The sequence below is a fragment of the Scardinius erythrophthalmus genome (genome assembly GCF_964197995.2).
Source record: "Scardinius erythrophthalmus genome assembly, chromosome: 13".
NCBI classification, from domain to species: Eukaryota; Metazoa; Chordata; class Actinopteri; order Cypriniformes; family Leuciscidae; genus Scardinius; species Scardinius erythrophthalmus.
In genome coordinates this window covers 8,893,750-8,918,978 of record NC_138233.1, presented here as the reverse complement: position 1 = coordinate 8,918,978, position 25,229 = coordinate 8,893,750, and the positions used below count along the sequence as shown (strand labels likewise).

At 36.2% G+C, this 25,229-nt stretch overlaps 1 protein-coding gene across 3 annotated transcripts; it reads left to right on the top strand.

The window, feature by feature from the left end:
* The first annotated feature begins 3,461 nt into the window (after positions 1-3,461).
* On the top strand, positions 3,462-24,304 carry b4galt1l (DP-Gal:betaGlcNAc beta 1,4- galactosyltransferase, polypeptide 1, like). 3 transcript variants are annotated; one of them, XM_081383154.1, is made up of 8 exons: positions 3,506-4,499; positions 6,337-6,572; positions 12,013-12,044; positions 12,164-12,251; positions 13,131-13,318; positions 19,668-19,790; positions 22,204-22,308; positions 22,486-24,304. In XM_081383154.1, exons 1-8 carry the CDS (start codon positions 4,220-4,222, stop codon positions 22,613-22,615), a joined length of 1,182 nt encoding a protein of 393 aa, XP_081239280.1. In that variant the 5' UTR covers positions 3,506-4,219; the 3' UTR covers positions 22,616-24,304. The 3 variants fall into 3 exon arrangements, with proteins under 3 accessions (XP_081239282.1, XP_081239280.1, XP_081239281.1); XM_081383155.1 differs by lacking the exon at positions 12,164-12,251 and having other exon boundaries at positions 12,013-12,039; XM_081383156.1 differs by lacking the exons at positions 12,013-12,044; positions 12,164-12,251 and having other exon boundaries at positions 3,462-4,499.
* Positions 24,305-25,229: the final 925 nt, after the last annotated feature.

Below are 25,229 nucleotides of genomic sequence, written 5' to 3'. Positions count from 1 at the left end.
GTTCTCGAGCTCTCGAAGTTTGTTTTTGTAGTGTGGGCAGAGAGTGACAGACTGGTTTGAACAAATAAACCAAAATATTGCGAAGATATTTTGAATGGGTCTGAACTGTATAGCAGTAGGTCAACAGTGTACAAGGCAAGGTTACTTTTTGTGTTGGTATTTTTACAGGGTGATATTAGGCAGCTGAACTCAGAGGATTAATACAAGTGCTAGACAAACAACTAAAGATAGGTGGAGGGTTCTGTTTATTTTCCATGGTTTTGTCCACACTTTTATCCCTTTTGGTGCTTTGGACACATTTTAACCATATTAAAAGTCGTGAAATGTATTTTAGAACAACTTAACTTATGTATAATTATGCTATTAGTTGAATAATATCTTACTTATCTTATTTTTAATTAATGATTATTGAATAAATACATTGAGTGTTGAGTGTCTGCATCATTCCTTGAGTGGAATTCTTGGTTGTGCTATAAGCAAGTGATCTACCAAGGCACTAAATTATGTTCTATTATGTCTTTTAACAAGCTAAATCTAACTAAAGTAAACATGTTCAACAGGAGGATAGCAACGGTTTGTTTGTCATTCATTCAGAAAGAACACTCTTTTCATGGCCTGCCCTGAAGTTTGCCGTTTTAAGGATTGATGACTCCGATGTGTGTTCAAAGAGTGCCAAATTAAAACTGTTATAGGTAAGATTTTAGAATTTAATGTTACATTTGTATTTTGTTTATTTAAGGTCTTTTTACACAAAGATATAAAGAGCTTATAAGGTCCCAGCCAAGGCCGGTTAAAATGGAACAGGGTATAAAGTCTAAAGTTAGACCTTGATGCCAGGGCCCTCTGGATGTGTGAGGACGTGTGTGTTGTGTGAGTCACAGTGAACAGAAAAGCATTCTGCTTTTTGTTTCATTTCAGTCAACAATCTCCAAACTACACAGCAACAAACCTCAAACTGTCACCTCAAAATCCATATTTTAGTCAAAAACGTCTTTCATCACTTTTGTCGGAATCAAACTTTGGCCTCAGATGACTCACAAAGCCTAACAAATACACAGATTTTCCAGATATCAATGCATAGCTTTGCATGCAACAAAAACCTCAAAAATTGGGATTCAGGAAGGATTTTGCAGCTAAGTGTCTATCGCCATAGTGAAAGAGTGTATATGCTACAGTAAAATACAACAAAGAGCTTTAGGTAAAATTACTTTTCATTGAAAAGCACTAGAAAAGAAAAGTAAAAATACCAAAGAACTGAATATGAACTTGCTATGCAACACAATACAGTATACTGTAAATACAGTAAAAATGAATAAATTCAGCATCCACTGCACCTTCGGCCAGATTTCATTACAGTATACAATGTATAAAGGTTTCTTGGTCTTCTGACAAAAGACTTGCTATATACCTCCTTTAGGCAGTCATCACTCAGTTCTGCTAAATATACCGTTTATGAATAAAAAAAAAGAAATTGGCTACAAATAAATTTGACAATCATGAGTTTGAGGGAGTACATGTGCTATAGTTTACTGTGGTGAAATGTACCTCATCTAAAGTACTGTTAATGTGTAGGCCTACTGTAATTATACTGTGTAAGTAGTTATTATCCTGAGATTGCTTAACACAATTTCTAAAACTATGTGGCTACATTTCTCGAAATACGAAACATGCACACAACATGCAAAATATCCCACATCTCTTGCAAAAGCAAACACTTCTTCTTTTTGAGCAGTAATTCTACACACAAACCATCTACTGATTATAGCCACATACACGTCAAAAACACACAGATGTGAACAATGTAAAACACTATTTTGTGTCTTTTGCTTGTTCAGTGTGCAGTGAAGTGCACATGGAGTTTGTCACATGTATGTGCACAAATACACACAGTATATGCACAGTTGATACAGTTACTGAACTGAACTGAATCAACACTGAACTGACTTGAGCTGAATAATGACACTATTGACTTGTAGAGCTGCTTTTCAGGAGAATTTGAATTTGTTACTATTTGTGAAGCCGCTTTGAAACAATCTGAATTGTATAAAGCTCTATAGAAATAAAGATGACTTGTATGCCGTACATTTTTACAAAAATAAACAGAAATGCAAGGGTGAAGAATGTATTTGTTTCTCAAAACATTGAGTTTTGATTTGTAATTGATCAAATTGGTATATTTAAACTATAAACAAATGCAAGAGGCTAAAATAAATTATTTCTTTCTCAAAACAATGAGTTTTGATTTTTAAATGATCAATTCATGTACAAGTGTTTTTTGTCGCAGTGTTTTCTAAATGACACACCTGAGCTGCATGATAAAAAAATGTGTTTAGAGTTCTGCAAAAAGTTTAATTTACAATACAAAACCACTTTTAGTGTGTAAGCATAACTGTAATGTTTACTCATGCATAAATGTGTGCTACTTGAGTTCACATTGTGACACTTGAATTAATTTTAGGTTATTTTGCGTTTATGTTTTCTGAATGAGAACATGGCTAAACCTGTGTAAAATGAAGGCATTTTTGTGTAGAATTTTTTCAGAAATAATTAAAATTGGAATGTGAGTAAAAACAGGTGAAATGTGTGAAACGTTTTGAGAAATATGATAGGCCTATACATATTATAAGTTTTAATCAAATGAAATGAATAGTTTGGACATTGTGACAAATGAATCCGTTATAGTTTGTTACTAAGCAATCGGGGAAAACTGTATGAAAGCTCATGCCGTTGTATTTCACATTTATGGTGTTATATTCCTTTTAGACCACAAGGCCGCGCTGAACATCTACGTGAGAAGCGCTTACCATTCTGAAAGAAAGAAAGAAAGAAAGAAAGAAAGAAAGAAAGAAAGAAAGAAAGAAAGAAAGAAAGAAAGAAAGAAAGAAAGAAAGAAAGAAAGAAAGAAAGAAAGAAAGAAAGAAAGAAAGAAAGAAAGAAAGAAAGAAAGAAAGATTTTTTATTCATTTATTAATTATTATTAATATTAATTTTATTACCAATTTATTCTCTCTGGGGATTTGTGTGTTTTTGAGTTTGAAGAGTTTTATTTTACTTTTGCTTTTTCATGGCTGGTGTAAATAGTCACAGACCAGAACTGTTAAGTTTGCCAGAGCTCTGAAAAATTATGCCAGTGCCCAAAAGCATGCAAATAAGTGCTGATACAAATACAACTACAACTAGGCTACCAAATTTGGTAAATTTCGACTCCTAGTGGTGTATTTCCTACTGGTTTCACAAATAAAGCATTTTACTGGGCTGTCCAAGGAGCAAAATAAATATGCTGGGAATGAAATGGAATTAAATGGGACAAGCAAAACATTCTAAATTGAACCTCTTCAGGGCATGCTTTTATTTTGAAGCCGAAGTTCTTTCCGCTGTAGCTGGCTTCATTTGATGACGCAATTAGCTCTTTCGCTGATCTACAAGTCATAATCAACGACAAATCCGCCAGCAGAGTCTCTACAGATCGAACTGAGCTGAGCGCATATCAACCGACCTAAAAGCTGCTCTACGCGACGCGTTACTTCACGGACTGACTTGGAATCTGTCCGGAAACTTTGCGCCATCTCCCTTGCGATATCATTACCGCGGATTGCTCTGGCACGGAGATTTATCATGTAAAACATTGGAGATCTGGAGATTTTGTGGGTTTTTAAGAAGATGCCGTCGGCTGACGTTTAACTTTATCTGGAGTCTTACTTCTGTTTTCGTGCCGTTCACAGTCTATGGTGCCGTTAAGTCAAGTGACTCCTACAAACTTTATAACGGACTTTTTTTTTTGCGTTCATACACGTTTAAACATCAACCATGATCGGGACTGAAGTTCAAGTTTCGGTTTTGTAGTAGTTTTACTTGTCATAACGTTGACGTTTTAATTCAAGGAAATAAGCCAAATGTAGTGGGTCGCGTGTTAGTAACGTTAACGTTAGTTGAGAACTGAGCTAACGTTAAGCTGTTGAATTATTTAAGATTGGGTGGAATCGGTTGAGACTTTTGTATAAATAAGTATTATACTACATTGTATTTTATTTTTTAATAATTAAAACAGTATGTGATAGGGGGTTTAACTTGTAACTTAGTAACGTTATATATAATATGTTCCTCAAAAATCCCAGGAAGTGGGAAATAGATAGGAAGTGACTGAGTTAGATTGTAAATAGCCTTTTTTTTCCTTTTCTTTTTAAAATATATATTCGAAAGCATATCCAGGATTTCTACAATGCCGGATGCAGTTGTGAATTTCAGTCTTTTGCACAGGACTTGCTCTCTGGTGGTTGTGCTGTGTTTCCTTCACATCTCTGTAACTCTCATATATTATATGAGAAATTCAGATTCAAGTCAAGCCTTCGTACAAAATCAGCAAACCCCGCAGTTCCACAGGAAACTGACCGAACAGAAAGTCACTACCGACGAGATCAGTGTGCCTCTGCCATCTGTTACGAATATCACAGAAACTGAGAGAAAGCTGGAAACATGCCCTGATAATCCACCTCGCTTGGGTGAGTAGCTGTTTCAAAGATCTATATATATATATATATATATATATATATACACACACACACACACACACACACACACACACACACACACACACACATATATATATACATATATATGCTATTGTTTATTTAGAAATTTATATACATCCTTAATAAAAACTGATGACAATGATTTTCAGCATCATTACTCCAGTCTTCAGTGTCACATGATCCTTCAGAAATCATTCTTATATGCTGATTTACTGCTTAAAAAATATTTCTCATCAATTTTGAATCAGTTTTTGTTGCTTAATATTTTTGTGGAAACCATGATTCCACTACATTTGAAAGTTGTACACAATGTTGAATTGCTGATACAAAAAACAGCAACAAAAAAAAACAGATAGTTTTATTCACAAGGATGCTATAAAATGAACAAAAATGTCTATTCATAATGTTACAAAACATTACTAATTAAAATAAACGCTGTTCTATTGAACTTTCTTTTCACCAATGAATCCTCAAGCTTAAGGGTCTTCTTTCAAACATATAAAAAAATCTTAATGATTCCAAACTTTTCACCAGTATACAGAAAGTTTAATGCCATTTCTAACAATTTTAATGCACATCTAATTATTAATTAGTTAAAAATATATGTAATACTAGTTGATGTTAGCATTGTTTTTTTTTTAGTTGGGTGAGTCTTACAAATAAAGCAGGCTTAATTTTCAATGTACAATTTTCATTGTATTTTGGGTTTAAATACACAAGGCATGTTCTGGACAGATCTCTCATCCTGTGCTATTGGCTGGTTTAGATCGGTTGTTTTAAATAAAATAGTCTCTCTCTCTCTCTCTCTCTCTCTCTCTCTCTCTCTCTCTCTCTCTCTCTCTCTCTCTCTCTCTCTCTCTCTCTCTCTCTCTCTCTCTCTCTCTCTCTCTCTCTCTCTCTCTCTCAAACCAGAATTCACATACAATTGTGCTTGTCTATTATTGATCAACACATTTTAGTATTTCTGAGAAACTTGTTTGTTATAAATGATGTGACCTGTCACTTTGTCTTCCCTCAATCCAGATTCCAAAAACAAAAGCATGTTTTTACAGCTGTCGAGTCTCTGGATGTTAACATTTACCCCTCTTTGTTTAATTTTTTTTAACAATACAACAATTTCTTATCTCTTGCATTAGTGTCACTTGGTAGTTTTCACATTATCTACTGATGCTGATGAATCGGCTTCCCTGAAGCCCTGTGTCGTAATGGAAAAATTGTGTCTGTTATTTTGTCCTGCCTGGCTATCTTTCAATTTTGTCAGACAACATTGACACTGCTGCTGCTTGTAGCAACAGTAGTATGATAATGTAATCTGATATACCGCCATAGTGCAATGAGTTCTCTAAGGTGACATGGTTTACTTTAAGACACAATAGTGCTTGGTTGGTTTGTAATGGTTGTAAAGTCATCCAGTCCCAATATTGTTGTTAAAGGGATAGTTGACTCAAAAATGAAAATTCTGTCATTATTTACTCACCCTCATGTTGTTCTATGTTGATAATGTCTTCTGTTGAACACAAAAGAAGATATTTTGAAGAATGTTGGTAACAAGACAAGCCATTGACTTCCATCGTTGGGGAAAAAAATACGATGCAAGTCAATGGCTACCGTCAACTGTCTGGTTACCAACATTCTTCAAAATATCATCTTTTGTGTTCAACAGAAGAAACTCATACAGGTTTGGAACAACTTGAGGGTGAGTAAATGATGACAGAATATTTATTTTTTGGTGAACTCTCCCTTTAAGAAAGTGAGATTTATTTAGTCTCCATAATAAAGCATGTAATTTGTGTCTCTGTTCTTCTAGTGGGTCCACTCCGGGTTGAGTTCTCTGACCCGGTCACCCTAGACCTCATTAGGTCAGAGAACCCTGTGTTGCAGCCCGGCGGGCGCTTTAAACCCAGGGACTGCATCGCCCAGCAGAAGGTGGCAATGATCATCCCTTTCAGGAACCGTGACGAGCACCTGAAGTACTGGCTGTATTATCTGCACCCCATCCTACAGCGTCAGCAACTGGACTACGGCGTCTACGTCATCAATCAGGTTTGTCTTTCAACCAGTGCAATAAAATCTTTGACCTGTTAGCTCATACAAATGCTTTATCTGCAAGAACACAAGGGTTCAAAGGTCTGTGGTACAGTCTGATGTTATCATTGAGTCAGAGGTTAAATACCGGTGCTCGTTTGTAGAAATACACTGGGAAAAAAAAAAGACTGGTGTAGGATTTCCTTTGAAACTATTTTCACTTAGAAATTGCCTGCACATTTCACAAATACTGACGAAGAAACGGCAAGTAATACATTGAATAAATGTACGATTTTGAAGAAGAACAACTAAAATAGTATTTTCTTTTAAAACGTACTCTTATAATCTGTTTTTATGTCTGATCGGATGCAAGTGTGTGATGTGGCTACACCCATTGCTTTTTAAAGACGATGCATAACATTCAAAAGCTTTGTTTGTAAATGTCATTTAATTGGAAGTGATGGCTTAGATAAAGCGAGGCTAACATCAACAGCCGCTTGACTTTATTTAAATCCTCTTGTCACTTTGAAAGTAAACTGTATCTTGAAACATAAGACCTGCTGTTGAACACACCAACACTTTGCTCTGTTTGTTACCAGTAATGATGGGTTCCTCGTAAAGCTCTGTTTAACATCACTCACTCCTTTAAATTACATTGTCTACTCCCTTTTGTAAATTCTGGAATGTAAACTCTTTGTTACACAGGCGTGCCGGGGCATGAAGTTTGGCATGTGTTTTGCTAAGTGAGCTCTTTTCTAAAAGTCCTCATTTGTCTCTCATTGGCCAGTTAGAGAAATGTAGCTCAGAGTATTATGTTGTAAAAACGATTTTAACAGCAAGAGCCCACTGTGCGCTTTTGTGTGTTGATTTTGTAGATTTTACATTTTTGCATAGGCAAGTCTTGACCACAGTTGAACGTTTGTTTGAAAAAAAAAAAAAAAAAAAAATCTGTTATTTTCTTTACATTTTGTAAATTAAATATTTAAATGTAAATTTTTAGCAAAACCATGTTTGAGGTTGATTAATGATAGGCGAGCATTTGGATTTTCTGCCTGACATACTTACCACATGGACCAGCCAGTTTTTTTTTTATTTATTTTTTTTATGAGAAACTGACTAAGAAAAATTTGGTCGACCAAGCCTCTTCTCGTCGACTAATTTTTGGTCGACTGTTAGGGGGCAGCCCTACTTTTGATATCCTTACATTGAGGGAGGCATGCCATGTACACTTACATTTAGTATTTTAGCAGAGGCTTTTATCCAAAGCAACGAAATGAGGAACATCGGAAGACATTTTTGCAATACACAGTGCCAAACTTTATGTGAAAGAGTAGAACAGAAGCACCCAATATTCAGATTAGTGAATATTTATTGGATGGTGTTTTTTTAATGGACTCAATCATTTGCATTTGATCACCATAATCTTAAATATCTGGTTGCGTCCTTGAGTTCGGGAATTCTTCAGAAAGTACAGCTAATAAATGCTAAACCAAGGTAAATTACACAGTAGTTTCCCAGACTGTGGTAGAGAGCGCTGCTGTTTGAGGTTGAGCGTCCTTTAAAAAAAAAAAAAAAAGTTGAACTGCCTTTTGTCATCATTTCAGTAAATGCCCATGACATTACAGACTGGAACGAGGTGAGACCGAGTGCTTCGGTTCTTGTCTCCTTTATTTGGGACTCACAGGGAACAGATGTCTTCATTGAATCCATTTCAAACAGCCAGCTATGTTCCATGGGAATGTTCCAAGTAAATGAAAAGAGTAATGTGTGTCTTCTGTGCGGGTTTCACTAAAAGCATCCTAATGTGCTCTAGCCAAGAAGGTCTTGGGCCTGTCTGCGATCTTCTCTGAGTGTTTTCTCAAGTGTTATGTGATTGTTCTTTCTAATTATTCTCTTGCTCTGTTTGCCACCCCTTTCTTTTCTCTGCACCTTGCATTTCTTTTTCACCCTTCTATACTACATTCCTTCCCTTGTTCCTCTTCAAACCAAAACCCTTTTATGCACGTCAGAGGCCCTTGCACTCGGGAAAAGGTGAGACGTCTGCTTGCTCTTTCTCTGGCCAAACACACTACGCTTCACTGGCTGCGTCTGACGAATGGTAATGTTGGCTTCTTGATTATCTGTTTTCTCTTTGTCGTTTTCATTTCATCCTTGTTTTCACTCTTTTAGTTTCCTCATTTGCCATGGATGCCAGTTCTGTGCCAAAAATAGCAATGCTTTGTATTGCGAAAGAGTAATTTGATCACATTATCTCATTCTTTTGGACGACTGGTGACTTTTTAAAATCTATTTTCTTCTTTATCTGTTTATTTACTGATGAAAAGTAATATTCATCCAAAAAATGACTCTCAAACCATTATGCTGCTAGTTTTTCTGTCGAACATAAAACCAAATTATTGAATGAAAAAGAACGAGTAATTAAGTACAGAATTTTTCTTTTAATTGATTAGCCTGTGTTTATTTTCTTTGCTGTAAAGCAAGCCCTGCTGACCTGTCCTGTCTCTCCTGTCTCTCCTGTCTGTCCTGTCTCTCCTGTCCATCTATTCTATAAGAACAATGGCACTCTTCGTCACTTTCAGTTCTTTGTGTTCTGGTTTCTCAAGAGTTTTAATCCTTCTTTTTTAAGTCTACTATTTTTTTTTTTTTGGGAAATCCCTAAAATGTAAATGAATCCTCCAGTGACGCTTTACAAGCGGACAATCAGATCTGGGTGTTGACATATGAGAACACTACATTATGTTGACTGAAAAGATGGCCGTAGAACAGGACAATCTGGTTCTTTAAAGCGGAGTCTCGCTCTGAATGCACAGGCCACATCTTCTAAATCAATCATGGAGGTCTTCTTCTCCACTAGAACAAGCACACCTCAGTTCGTTCAGGGCAGCTCATTTGAGTTTCCTGTGTGTTATAAAAGAGAAGATGGCTACTCTCTGTTGGGTGCACAGGAGGTTAACAACAGATAGCGCTGCACCCCTGAGGCTCCACCGTCATTAAATTTCATTCCACGAGCTCAAGTGCTGCATTGATGCTCTTCAGATGAAGAAAAGGTGGACTCTAGACAGGGATCGCATCCATTAATCATGAGTAGAAGGCCCAAAGCCAGCGAAAAGTCACCTTTTGGACTCTTCAGGATGTTCTTTACAAAATTGCATCATGGTAATCATAGTTTGTAAAAATTAATATTTATAATTTCAAAATCTTTGTCTTTTTGTTTATTTTATTTTATATATTTTTTCAGCAGTGGCAAATACCACATTAGTTTTATTGTGGTGACAATAACTAGGATGTTTTGGCTGAAACTATGATTAGCCTACATGGGAATAGGAATTATGTGAAATTCATGTAATCTTCTAGCCTGACTTCGTCATACTCATATTCTAGTCAGAATGTGAGTCTGATACTGCTCCATAGAGATTTGATTATGGGGCGTGTCTCAACCGAACCAGGAAAAAACAACAACTCTGCACTCAATTGGATAGACCTACAACCAATCAGAGCAAATGGTAAACGGAGTAAATGACGCATGTTCTTCATTCATATTTTCAACCAACAAAATGTCGCGGCTTTCTGTTCCTCTTTTAGGAAAAGTTGATTCCTCGTCTCATAATAGCCCTAGTGTCGGAGTCAGGGCCGGTTCTAGACATTTAGGCCCTAGGCAAAATTGATGTTGAAGGCCCCTAGTGCCACATCCCTCCTAATAAACAGCAGCACTTCAAACAAACATTCCTATGCTTTTTGTTTATACAACATGTTATTGTAAATGTAAATGACGCATGTTCTTCATTCATATTTTCAACCAACAAAATGTCGCGGCTTTCTGTTCCTCTTTTAAAATGAATGCGCTGTGGATATCTTCTATAACAGACGCGATGGCAGAATCTACACATGATGTTTCATAAACAAAGTTTGGGAGGAGCACGTACAAATAATCAATCCAATATCAACTTGTCATTAAACAATACCATGTCTAACGTTACCCTATATCAGCATGAGGAAGCATATTCACTCTGTCAACTTACCTAACACTCCTTGACAGTTTTTCAGCATCCCTCCACCACCCCGAATCCTCACTCTTGTCTTGTTCTCTCACAACCAGGAATACGGGGGGAGTATGGCTACCGAGCCCACAGCCCTCTCCTCGGACAGCACGTCATATACGCATATCTGACTTATTTGTGTGAACTCGTGAAATCTCATATACGCATTTATTCTATCTGACTTATTTGTAAGAACTCGTGAAATCTCATATACGCATTTATTCTATCTGACTTATTTGTAAGAACTCGTGAAATCTCAATTCTCCAGCTGCAGTCGTCTTTATTGTAAACTAATTCAAATCAAGCGCTCTTTGGTGACGTGGGTGATTACGTAACCGCAGATCATCTGTCCATCATCGATTAAAGCCCGCCCTGGCAATTTGATTGGCTCGGCCTTTTGGGAGCCGGGCATAATTACTCCTCAACGGATCGAGTCCAGACCGAACTTCCCGACCAAAAAATGTTGTGGGCGGGGTTCGGGCTGGCACCCAGGCTAGTAATCTTCCAGACAAAGGCTAAAAAAGTAGTTTTAATCTAATAAAACTTTTTACCCAGTAGAACTAATCGTTTTATTGTGTTATATAGCAATATAATATACCAATATTACTGTAAAACTTTACTGTAAATTTATAGGTAGCTTCTAACAGTATTATAATGTATTTTCTTAAAACGGTATCATACTGTATCTTTTACTAAATATCTGTAAATATACAGCAGTTTTCTGTTTTCAGCCGGTTTCATTCGTAATACGGTATCATACTGTAGAGGCATTGATTTATGGGATTGATTTTCTTTATTTTTTCATTTCAAGTTTCTAGGACAAGAAAATACATTTTAACTTTTCTCCCAATGCGATACATTTTTTATGTCTACTATTCTAAATTTTAATAACATGTTGTATAAACAAAAAGCATAGGAATGTTTGTTTGAAGTGCTGCTGTTTATTAGGAGGGATGTGGCACTAGGGGCCTTCAACATCAATTTTGCCTAGGGCCTAAATGTCTAGAACCGGCCCTGACTCCGACACTAGGGCTATTATGAGACGAGGAATCAACTTTTTTGTCGAGTCGACTTCTCATCACTAATTTTGCGCCAGAATAATCAAAACATTTGTGCCTGTGTCGAGGATAAGTGGAAAGTGGAGAGTGAGAAGAAGGATAAACAATTGTTCGTCTGTGTATATGGTAAGTCAATCTTTTCTGGAGCTTTTCGGACTCGTGTCTACTTTTTCTTGATTGGTTTGACCAATTTTACGCATGTTATGTGCACTTTTGTTTATTCCTGGGCATACGGTTTACTCTGTTCTCAACGCTTTCACGGAATAACATTGATCTTTCACGGCAAAAATTAACATGCATTATTCTTACAACATGCCTTGGAAACCGTTAGTAACTGTTGGCGATTGTTTATTGTCATTTCAGGCTGAATCATCTGATGCAGATCCAGTGGTAACGTAAGTGGTGTGCTTAATTAACGTCACCAGGTCGTCTATATATATACATGTGTATATATATATATATATATAATGTATATGTATATGTATATATATGTATGTTTTTTTTTTTTTTTTAGGTACTTTGACATCAACTCTGAACATGGGTCAAGAACCAAGAATGGGATAGTGACTTCCAAGACTGGCAACATTGTGCAAAAAAGAGCAGTATTGTTCATTGATAACTAACTGCACTTTAAATATTTTTAAATATTGACATTTCAGCTTATGTGTTCATAAAAGACAATTTTCTGCTTTTTTTCCTTAAAAAATAAAGGTTTTAAAACTCAGAGTATTCTGATTTCCATTTCCTTTGCTATAACAAATAACATAACAAAAGTATGACATTTTTATTTATTGAATGACAAATGTAATACAAGTAGTTTGAAAACCAGGAATTACAGTATTCCCCTGTATAAATGCAATGAATTGCTGTAGACAGTGTAATACTGTAAAATACATATTACAGCAGGATACTGTATTCGGTAATAACAGTACTATACTTTAAATGCTTACAGTTGTAGTCCTGTAAAGAATACAGTGGCTGGCAACCCAACTGCCACTGTTTTACTGTAAATTTATCAAGCAAATAAGTACTGATTTTATCAGTTTACCTACTTTAGCAAAGAGTGCTTTATAAACATTGTATGACGTTTCTTCCACCACTCTCTCAAATGTGATTTCATTTGCACTAAATTAGGGATGCCCAATACCACTTTTTCGAGTCCGATACTCCCATTTTTGGTACTTGTACTATTTTAGAAGATAAACCAAAAAGAATATAAATCTTATTAGTTGGCTTAATTTGTTCATCAAATATATATTTCCTTCAGTTATTTTCATGCTTAATTAAGCTTATATCTTTTTGTAAAGTTGAAAAGGGTAGCCTATTTAGTCAAGAGCAGTGAGTAATTTATCACAAGCATTTTTACGAGTACGAGTACATGAGATCAGTATCGGGCCCGATACTGGTATCGGTGCATCCATACTTTAAATATGAATTTTGCAGCTTGGCCTTATCCTCTCTTTGTATCCTTGTATCATCAGGCGGGCGTGGAGACGTTCAATCGTGCCAAGCTCCTCAACATTGGATATGCGGAGGCTCTGAAGGAGTATGACTATGATTGTTTTGTCTTCAGCGACGTTGACCTCATTCCAATGGATGACCGCAACTTCTACAAGTGCTACAATCAACCCAGGCATCTGTCTGTGTCTATGGACAAGTTTGGCTTCAGGTATTTCTGTTTTTTGTTGACTGTTGTTTTATGCCATGGCTAAATGGTGTATTTTCAGCCCCCAGAATGTGTCAGTATGTATTCATATTTATTTGGATTACAAATGCACATACTAATTTAAAAGTATCATGTTGCAGTATCATGTCGGCTGTGGTGTACATATTTCTGTGTACATATATATGGCAGGGACTGGGACAGTATTTACATGTTGAGCGTGACAAAGAAACATGAGCAGGACATGTCCCAAACTGGTCAAAATGAGAAAGAAGTTTTAGAAACAGTTTAGTCCAAATTTTCTGAAGAGACTCTATCACTTTATATGATGAACAGATATAAATTAGGCTTTTATTCACATTTAAACATTGATCAGCGAGAGTGTGTATTCATTTTTGGTCAAGATATTGAATAGATAATGCAAGAGTCAAGCACTCTGTAAAGTTTACTGCAGCACATCCCAAAGACTTTCAATGAATTAAAGGTCGTGAGCGGACTGGACCTTTGTATTACTGGCACTTCTCGTGATTATTGCCTTCTTAAGATGAATCACGGAGCGAACTTGTCAATCAATCTTGATGGATGACGTAGAGGAAACTCTGACCAATAAGAGGACAGTTTTACTCACTTGTGACTTGCATTAAAAAAAAAAGATATTCTTTGAAATTTTGCCTTGTGAAAGTGAACCGAATCAAGAAGAAAATCCTACATTGTATCAAATTAAGTCCCTGTTTTGGAACAAAGCAAACGATCTACAGGTCTGAAAGCGCACTTAAGGCTTATTTATATTATACCTCTCCATCGAACCTTTGCCATAGGCTGTGTGCGTCAATTCTACACAGACCGCAAGCGCTGTGATTGGTCTGCTAGAACCCCTCCCTCAGGTAAAAAAAAAAATCTGCTATAGCATCGCATTTCCTCGTACACATTTCAGCTTGCGACATAAGTGAAAATAAATACATTTATTTATTATTTATCAACACTGCCTACCAATGGTCTGCATGGGTAATTGCATGTCGACACGGACGACGACGCAGAAGTATACATGAAAACCGACGCATAAAGGCTATGGCGTAGGTCCAACGGAGAAGTATAAATCAGCCATTAGAGCCTTTTTAGATAGTAAAACAGATGTTTTTGTACTGATGCCAAGCTTCACCAATTGTTAAAATAATCATATATCTTTTGGTTTGCATTCAGCAAGTTTCAAATAAAAAGAAAATAATCTAGTTGGATTCGTTTAAATACTAAAAAATATTTAAGGTTTTAATATAAAAAATAATAAGACGTGGTAATTTTAATATCTAATAATTTTTTTAAATATATTTAATTCAGTTTAAATTGGTTAAATTACTATTTTGGAAAGAAATTATTTCTTATATTCAGCAAGGATGCATTAAATTGACAGTGATTAAAGTGACAGTAAAGACATTTATAATGTGACAAGTTATGTTTTACATTTTATGAACTGTATTTCAAATAAATGCTGTTCTTTTGAACGTTTTATTCATTAAAGGATTCTGGAAAAAAATCTACATCACAGTTTTCACAAAAATAACAGAAAACTGTTTTCATCATTGATAATAATGAGAAACATTCTTTGAGCAGCAAATCAGCATATTAGAATGATTTCTGAAGGATCATGTGACACTGAAGACTGGCTTCAGCTTTGATCATAGAAATAAATTCCATTTTAAAATATATTCGAATAGAAAACAATTATTTTTAATAGTAATACTATTTCACAATATTAATATTTATCTTTACTATATTTTTGGTATAAAATAATGCAGCCTTGGTGAACATAAGAGAATTCAGAAACATTTAAAAAAGTCTTACTGATCCCAAACATTTGAACAGTTGTGGATAGACAGTCACAGTGATATGAAACAACTCAACTGATATAAGATCTTCTAAATACCATTGTATATGAATATAGTAATCATTCATTACCATGGAATATATCAAATAACATCTGTATGTACCATGGTACCACCACAGTACTCAAGTCCAAGATATCTGTAGTCTTAAATGCAGATTTTCAATAGTCAAAACAATCTATTTTCTATTATAATATATTTTTATATTTTGTATTATAATTTCGGTCTATCACCACTGTGACCTTAAAATAATATTCTGGGTTAAATTACTGTAAATGTTTTTTTTTTATTTATTAATAGTTACCGAGGGACTAGTCAACTTTATTTTCGTTGGTAATCCACAGCAGGCAACGGATGCTGTTGATTTAACCTGGTCATATTTAATCCAGAATATCCTTTAACCCCCATTTATTCCAGCAGGATTTGCCCTGTAATAAACGAGTCACTTTAGATAAAACCGTCAGATAAATGATAAAGTAGCAGCGTTTGGTTGGGAAAATTCTAGCGACGTCACACATGATTCAGATTAGAGCCCATTGGGAGCTCAACTCTCTGTCTAAAGGGAAACTGTAGCTCATTGGATCAGCTTGTACCACTGACCTCCAGCACAAGCTTTGTGTAATATGAGTATGATGTATGTGAAGGCGTGTGTGCGTTCACGTGTGTCCTTTTGTCTGTAATGAGGAAATATATGATAAAGGTTAGGTTTTAAACTTCCACACACTGAAACAATTGGGTAGCTCTTTTGTAACAGATGCCAGCAGTCCTTTATAAAGTCTTTACAGCGTTCACCACTGTTAGCATGGGCCGCAGAAGCAGGGCAGCTTTCTTCTCACACAGAACTTCAAAAGCATCTGGATGTAATTTGTAATTTTCAAGAGTTATCGTGCGGAAGAACGTCAGACAAGAGCGGGCCAGGACCTGGTGTAGGGGGATAGTGTTTACTCATTTATTTCAAACAGAGACACCTTTATGTAGAGCCAATCTTGTATGCAAAACAGCAACCAAATCATAATGAAGGCCATTTATGATATTGGATCGACATTTGGCCAAAAAAAAAGTATGTTTTTGCATACTTTCATCCATAATTGTCTTGTTTAACTTTGAATGTATTTAAAGGTCCCATTGCATGAAAATTTCACTTTATGAGTTTTTTTTAACCTTAATATGACTTTCCCTAGCCTGCCTATGGTCCCCCAGTGGCTAGACGTTTTGATGGGTGTAAACCAAGCCCTGGGTATTTTTGAGAAAATGAAAGCTCAGACGGGCGAATCTAGAAATATAAAGGTTACCTCCCCTTTCTCTTCTTTGCTCGCAAAAAGAATTTGGCCCGCCCATGAGAAAATGAGCTGCGCGGGCGCGATATTGGTTTTTCCACGAGAGACATCATGGCTTGCAAACGAGCGAAGCATGGCAGTTGCTCAGTGTTTGGATGTACAAATGAACACAAAAGTATTTTTTTAGTTCTTTCATCCAAGCCTCTGAAGAACCAGAGGGTTATGTGAATTTCTGATGTGTAGTTGTTCAAGTTCAGACAGATAATCTTTCTCTCAAAGTCGTTCAATACTGTTTATGCATCAGTAAATCAAGCCAGTGACTAAACGATCAACTTCACGTCGCTTCTCTTAGTAGGATTAAAATAATCTTACTTAAACTGTGATTAATATATATATATACAGAAAGCGATCAAAGAACAATCCCTTTCCAATCGCCCAAGCTGTCAATCACACAGCACGAGTTTATCTGGACACTTGTCAAAACTCGTTATGAAATCAATGACGCTGTTACGCTGCACAACAAAGCTCTTACTCTACTTACCTCATGTTTGCATTGGTGAAATCATTAGTGAGAGTGCAGAAACTGAGTTGCAATGATAAGATCTTCATTCACGCGATCAACAGGCTGTCATCTGCTCAGTGCTCATCACTGCAACCTTTTATGTGATGGGAATAGATCTAAATACTTATAAAAACTTCTCACGATTTGTTCATCTTGATAGCTGTAATAGTAAAACCGTATAATAGCTGTAATATTAAAAGTTTTCGAGAGAGTTCCACATGTAATGCTAGATATTTCATATGCAAGCATGTCAGCCAATCACAGCAGTGGGCGTTTACACTGAAGTCTCACAGCAGACACGCCCCTTCAAACAGAGCGTTCAAATCAGAGGCTAAAATCAGGCTAGGAAATATGCGTTTTATTTCTAAATTATAACAACTTTTGATCTAAAAAACATACTAACATTATAAGGGCACCCCAGGAAACATTCTAAAATAATCCATGCAATGGGACCTTTAAATGCACTCCTCCTCCCCCCCCCCCCCCCCTCTGTATGCATTATGTGTGTTTTACTTTGAATACATGTTCATTTTTCCTGGTTGTAATTTTGCAGTTTCTAAAGGGATAGTTGACCAAAAATAAAGTTCTGTCATCATTTACTCGTCCTTATTTCTAGACCCATTTCAATGCAATGCAACTGGGGACAGTGAATGTCGATTCAATAAAACAAAACAACGCAAAAACAAAGTTTCATAAACTGGCTTGCGCTGTATAGGGATGCACCGATATGAAAATTGTGGCCGATATCTATACCGATAATTCTTAATATTTGAAAGCCGATAACCAATATATTGGCCGATAAATCTCAATCCAAATTTGTATATAATTTTTGAGAGCCTTATTACAAAAACAAGTCTCACCATTAAATCCATGTCCCAAGTACACAATGTGTTCCCATTATAATTTTATGTAGCCTATATGACAGAGCACATGTTGCACTTAACTGTATTTTCCTTTTTGAAGTGATTCAAGCAATTCAAAACCTTCACAGTGAACAGAGCATATCTGAATTGTCTCAGCTGAAATAATCCATTATTTATCGGCCGTAATATATCAGCCAAATTTTCTTGTCGGGCCAATAACGATAACATTAAAAATGAACATAAATTGTCTGATACCGATATGGTGGGCGATTTATCATGCATCCCTAGTGCTGTATTCCAAGTCAATAGCTAATAGCTATTTTCAGTTGTTGCATCAGTTGTTGTTGGTTTATTCCAGTGAAGTACGACTTTAAATCGAAATCTAACAAATAGATTATGCATAGACTGTTATATTGCTCGCAAATCATGCAGGCTACTTTTATTATTCTTTTTTCATGCGGGTTTGAATGTCACAAGATTAATAAATTAATGACAGAATTTTCTTATTTGAAAATTCCTTTAAAGCTGCTTATATTGCACATATTTCTGTTTGATATTCCATTTTATCATAGCCAGTGTTTGCTGATGCTCTTTAGTATTTTGTAAAAGAATATGTGACTTGATATTGTGATTTACAATAGGTATTAGCAGCAAAGCTGTACATGAATCCATTCTGGTGTTATTAGTTTCAACTCCCAGATGAAGCTTCAAGTGGTTGTCTTGTGGTGACAATCAGGTTTGCTAACATTTTTGGATAGCAGTGTTGGTGTGTGTGGTCAAAGGGAGGGGGTGGTCTACTGCTGTGTCCAAGTCTTGTCGAAATTACTGTAATTACAGGATAACAATTTCATTCAAATTCAGAGACAAGTCAGACTCAAAAATTGTTTGTTTCTAGGTTAACAGCAACACCAAAATGGGTTAATCTGTAGATTAGCTGTTGTTACCTGTAAGTTGATTTTATTTCAATGTTAAGATTATATTCTGTCATTGAAGTATCAGGAAATTTCAGTCCTTAAAGTCAACATTTCAGTAGTCAATATAATTATTCTACTTATACTCAGATTTAAAGTATTTATTTGAATAGAATGTCTCTTTTTGAGTGCGATCTCTATAAAATTACTAAATAAATCCTGATTAAAATATAATGTATTATAGTATAATATTTTAGCCTAGTTCATTTGAAATGGTCATGCTGTGTAACAAATTCATTTTTAAAAGTTAAAATATTAGATACATTTTGTTGTATTATGTATGTAACACAAGATACTGCTTAAACCGAAAATGTAATGTCAACTACTTTTTTTATAATATTAATAAATTGATGAATAATTAAATTTTATTTCTTAAAATATCAGGGAATTTCAAAAGTATAATTTCCAGAGCTCTATTCAGATATAATGATAGACAATACATCTCTGGTGCCTTTAGTTTGGTCAAAAGTATCTCACACCATCCGTGTTTCTTGACGCAAAACTATTGCTATGGTTATCATCACTATGTCGACCATTACGCGTGTGGGTTATCAGGAGTGACACCTCCTGATAATTTACAAGAGCAACTGGCTTACAGGAAAGCACAGAGGCAGCAGTTGCTTTCGGGCTTAAGTTCGGCCCCCTGCCAGTTCTCATTACTGCACTGTCATTTCCCTGCAGAGAAACACCAAGCTGCGTGCTGCACTTCTTCTACACCTGACCTAACAACTGCCACACAACACGCAACTGTTTCCCAGTTTCTATCTCTCTCTCTCTCTCTCTCTCTGTCCGTCTCCAACAGGTTGCCATACACGCAGTACTTTGGTGGCGTGTCATCACTGAGCAAAGAACAGTTTCTGAAGATCAACGGCTTCCCAAACAACTACTGGGGCTGGGGAGGGGAGGACGACGACATATTTAACAGGTTCGAGAACCCTTTTAAAGGAATATTTCACCCAATTATGACAGTTCTGTCTTTTTTTTACTCACCCCTCAACCTGTTCCAAACCCATTTGCTGATTGGAACACACACATAAAAACGAGTTTTTAGAGAATCTTCACAGATTTAAGTGATGTGATGTGTAGCCGTCCCATACTTGGAATTTGCGCTCTGAATTTATACCATACAACAATATACAAGCACTGTAAAAGCCCCATAAAAGTAGTTCATTTGACTTGTATTTGGAAGTCATACGATAGTTTTACGCAATGAACAGACCAAAATTTAAGTAATCTTTTCACTTGTTTGGATGTAAGCAACATCAAACATCATTGTTCATCAAAAACGAAAAAAAAAAAAGAGCAAACAAGTTTGGAGGGAGAGAAAATAGACATTTAAAAATGTAAAATGTGAAACGACTCTGTTTGCGTTGGCGTACACCCACATTCAAATGCGTAAGGATGAAAATGAATGGAGTGTGAAGTTTAGTGTGAACGCCCCTTTCTATTAAAAAACACTTTAATGTTTTTGTCCTAGAGCCGAGCTCATGTCTGCATTCTAGTGCGATTTAACCAAGGAAACCTCTGATCCAGCAAAAAACGGAAGTGTACGTTCAGCTGAAAGTTCCATTCTGAGCCTCACACATCCTGTGGCTGTGCTGTAAGCATGGCATTGCACAGTCAAAAAGCTCAAGCATGTGATACAGAGCACATACTACAATTCAAACGTTTGAGGTTTGGGGTTTGGTTTTTTGTTTTGTTTTTATAGAAATTACTACTTTTTTTTTTAGCAGTGATGCATTCAATTGATGTAAAGTGACCGTAAAGACTTTTACATTGTTGCAAAATAAATATATATTTTTCAAATAAATGCTGCTCTTTTGAACTTTCTATAAAGAATCCTGGAAAATATTTATAATGGTTTCTTCCACAAACAAATATTAAGCAGAACACCTGTTTTGAACATTGATGAAATATTAAGAAATATTTTTTGAGGATCATGTGACACTTAAGACTGGAGTAATGATTGAGCTTTGCCATCACACAAATAAATTACATTTTAAAATATATTAAAATGGAAAGCTAAAATAGAAATGTCAAAATATTGCTGTTTTTTCTGTATTTTTAAATAAATGCAGCCTTTGTGAGCCAAAGAGATTACTCCTTTTTTTTAAATGGTTACACTTTATTTCAAGGCGTCCTTCTTACAGTGTAATTCTATATTTAAGTATGGAGTAATATTAATTAACAACATGTACTTACTATAGGGTTAGGGTTAAGATTAGGGTTTGTCTGAGGGTTAGTTGCATGTAATTATGCAATATATGTAACAAGTAAATAAAAGTAAAATAAAGTGTTTCCAAAAATTTACCGAAAAGTTACCATTTAATTTACCGACGCCAAACACTTGAATACTAGTGTAACAGAAATGTGGTTCTTTTCCTGGTTGTAATAGTTCTGCCACAAGCAGGAAGGGGCAGATAAAACCCCTTATCATCGGCTTATCAGGGTGCAGACGGAAGACAAAACCTGTTTAACGTCTTATTTGCACGTCACAAGAATACTTTCCCACATCTATCTTATCATGTGTACTTTTTTATTTTTGAGGGCCTTTCGACGCTGTTATTCAAAGGATAGTGGAGAGTTACTCTGGATTAGATGAACTTCACCCTCATGACCACCTGCATTTGTCAGCTGCTCAGCTACAGCCTTGAATGTTCAGGAAATGTTCAGAAAAACACTTGCAGAACAGGAAACAGCTTTTAAATTTCAAATGCAAAAGAGTAGGTGATAGTCCAGTCTGAACTAAATTCGCACTTTAAAAATGTAACTTTAAACAAATACTCAAAAAAATATTTCCCACTGTTTGTGCTGCAGACATAAGTTGTGTGGTTTGTTGAGGAAGCAAGTTCAGCTCGTATCTACATGAATGAGTAAATAAATATCAGTATCTTTGAAACTGTTTGCCATTGTTTGTGATATTGCACCCCCCAAAAAAATGCTTGTGTTTTTGTCCATACAATGAAGATATTTTGAAGATCAACCAAACAGTTGATGGACCTCTTTGCCTTCCATAGTATGAAAAAATGGAAGTCAATGGGTTTCATTACCTGTTTGGTTTCTGACATTCTTTAAAATATCTTCTTTTGTGTTCAACAGATGAAAGAAATTCATACAGGTTTGGAAAAACTTGAGGGTGACTAAATGATGACTGAATTTTCAATTTTGGGTGAACTCTCCCTTTAAGCAACGAGAACGGTTTGGCCCGACAGTGGAAGTGCGGCTAATGTCTCTGACCTATTATAACATGAACTAGATAATTATGGATGTTTATTCTCTACACATGCATTCAAGAGTGTTTAATTCAATTAACTGAAAAGCACTGCATGTTTTCACAGGGTTACCTCCAAAGGGATGACTATATCAAGGCCCGATGCACTCATTGGGAGATGTAGAATGATCCGTCATGAGCGAGACAAACAAAACGACCCCAATCCACAGAGGTACCTAAACATATTACAGCTTTCTGACAACGTTCTGTAAAACCTTAAGTGCTTTGAAATGCATTGCAGTTGAGTGACTGCTTTGTTAAATGGTTAACAAGACTGTGCAAATAGAGGCCACTTAAACAACTACCCTCCTGCACTGTGGAATGTTAATCATGCCATTTCCTGTTACAGGTTTGACCGAATAGCTCACACAAGGGAAACGATGGCTATAGATGGGATCAATTCACTAAAATACACAGTTGTTCAGACTGAGAAAGACCAGCTATTCACCAAAATCACAGTGGATGTGGGAAAACCATAACTCCGGCGTAGAGACCAACTCAAAACTGAGTGAAACCGCAGCTCTGGCTGTCAAAACCAAATGTGCCTTGATTATATCAAATCAACTGGACAATTTTCAAAGTGGATTATATATTTTTAAGAAGACGTGTAAGATTTTTGTTTTGCCATCTTTGCACATGCGATGGTGAACACGGGGGTCCGGACTCCTTTTGCCCAGTGAATCGGAACTGTTCGGCTGCTAAAGGAGACATACAAGGGTTTTTTGTTGCCCTCAAGAGGCGACGGGCCATCCTTGTTCTGTCTCAGATAATTCTGCTGAGGAAAAAAGACTATATTTTGAGCCATTTGATGGAAGCAGCATATTAAATTGATCTGAATTGAAAATGTCCTTGTGGTAGGACAACGAATGTGAGTTGCTGTGTGTGGGATTATTTAGTTTGCGTGTTCGAAAGTGAATATTTATAGGATAGTCAGCAAGCTAAGCAATGCAAAAAAATCTAGGATAACCAATCAAGGGCTGTGGATATTTTATAATCATATACCAGCAAACCGGCATTTTTGGCCTGTCACATATTTTGTTTACTTTTATTACGAATTGCATCTTTATTTGTATTTTACAGAGCCTTTAAAATGACTTCTCTCTTTTTTTCAAGGGATGAGATGTCTGAATGTATTGGCCCGAATTGTTGGACTATTATCATGTTTGCTGGAGCACCAAAGTGATACGAGTGCATCTTAAAAGAGATTAGATTCCTCCCTTCTGTTTGGTGCATTATCTTTGCTGTATTTGGATTTTTGGTTGCAATTCTATCAAATCAAATGCAGCACTATCAGGTCAACCTTTCAGTTTTGTTTTGTTCCGTTTCGTTGTTTTTAGTCCTTTTTATTGCATTGCGATTTTCTCAGATCTATGCTGGTTTTTAAGGGCACAAGAATATTCAAGCTCTCTACTGTAATGAAAACATGAAGCCATTGAGAACTTTGCTGAACTGACCTGTTGATACTTGTATTTTTTCTCTCTCTCTCTCTCTTATATGTGCTGGTCTGCTCTTAAATTCTTCTTTAAAACAAAGAAAATGGTGTTTAGTTTTAAAACCTGTCATTGTGGAAACCAAAAATGCCTTTCAACTCTGTCAGGGGATGAAATGCAGACGGAGCAAATGAATGTATGTCAGCTGTTTGCTCAAGTGCTTTTCAAGATGGCGACTAACAGCCCATACAAAATGTACAGAATGTGTAAGTTGCACAGCCAAAAGATTTTCCTCCATGCCGAGCACCCCGAAAGACCTATAGTTTTTCTTTCCAGCTTAAAAACTCTCCCATGCCTTGCACCAGGAAAGAAAACTACCTCTCCACTCGGCACAGCACTTGCAAGCAGGAGGGATTAGCGGCTAATGCTGTCTCTCAAACCAAATGCTTTGGCACAAAAATCTTTGGCTTTTTTCCCCGCTTTGGTCAGTTAAAGTGAGGTTTAAATCTGTTTAGACAATGGTCTTTGTTTAAGGGCCAGCACATAATTAACTTTTTCTTTTTTAAATGTATTGTTTGACTTTTTTTTTTTTTTTTCTGTTTTTCCAACACAACTTTTCTGTTTTCCATTTTGTATGCCTATATATGTTCCTCTTACGTAAGTGTAATGCAGTGAACAATTAACTTAATTTTGGAATTATGGAAATTAAATAATTAAATGGTGTTTGATTTAACTCTGCTTGTGACTTTACTGTGGTGTGTAGTGAAATAAAAGACGGTAACGTGACTCGTTCGGCAAGAGGAAGTCAACATCGCCTTTTCAGTAGAAGAGAGCCGATAGGCAATTGCAACTTTCCATGCACACAAAACCGTTAACTCTTACCTAACCACCTTTGTGATCTGGCCTCAGATCTAATGTTTTATTCCTCTTGTTAGTAATATAAAAGTGATGAATGGATGGATAAATATATCTTTAAAATAAACATTTTCATAATTTTCCTCTCTGAATCAGATGACACATCAGATTGCTGTGTACTGATGTATTATTTTTAACAGCCAAAGAAAAGACTTTTCATCAGGAAGTCCTCAAACAATAGGTCATGCTTTGCTTTTCTCAGGGTGGGGTGGATGTGAACTTGAGCCAGTGCCAATGAGAATGTCATTAGCAGGCACTGTAGTTAATGTTCAGTTGTTTTTATTAGGCAAAGCATATCCATGGGCTTCTGCTTCTGCTTGCATGATGCAACTAGGCACTATACATAGGTTTTTTGCACATAGCATATAGTCTATTTTAACTACTCTAACAGTGAATCTGAAGTTAAAAGCCATCCCTTGCCATTAGGATGTTTAATTCTAGGTTGTTCTAGCTAAAATATGATCACAGGTGTGCAATGTACAATTCCACATGAAATCTCCATAACTGCTCTGTCTAACCATCCAAGACAAATTATACCTGTGGGATTCTTGAGGACTCATAGGGAATTGTACAAAGTCAGTCCTCGTCCTGAGAGAGAAACCTGTTTGAGAAACAGGGCTTGGTGGACAAACAGGCCAGAGACTCTTAGATCACTTCGGTGAACAGAAACCAGCGAGACAAAATTAATGGTCCACGTTTTTAACAACCTCAGTGTGGCCTTCTGGAGACCTGTTGAGAACATACGTGG

Excerpts from the sequence above, each read along its gene's own strand:
- b4galt1l (XM_081383154.1), top strand. The coding sequence starts at position 4,220 with ATGCCGGATGCAGTTGTGAATTTCAGTCTTTTGCACAGGACTTGCTCT. Across the intron at positions 12,252-13,130 it reads ACATTGTGCAAAAAAGAGCA|GCGGGCGTGGAGACGTTCAA; the intron begins GTATTGTTCATT and ends TTGTATCATCAG. Across the intron at positions 22,309-22,485 it reads AACGACCCCAATCCACAGAG|GTTTGACCGAATAGCTCACA; the intron begins GTACCTAAACAT and ends TTCCTGTTACAG.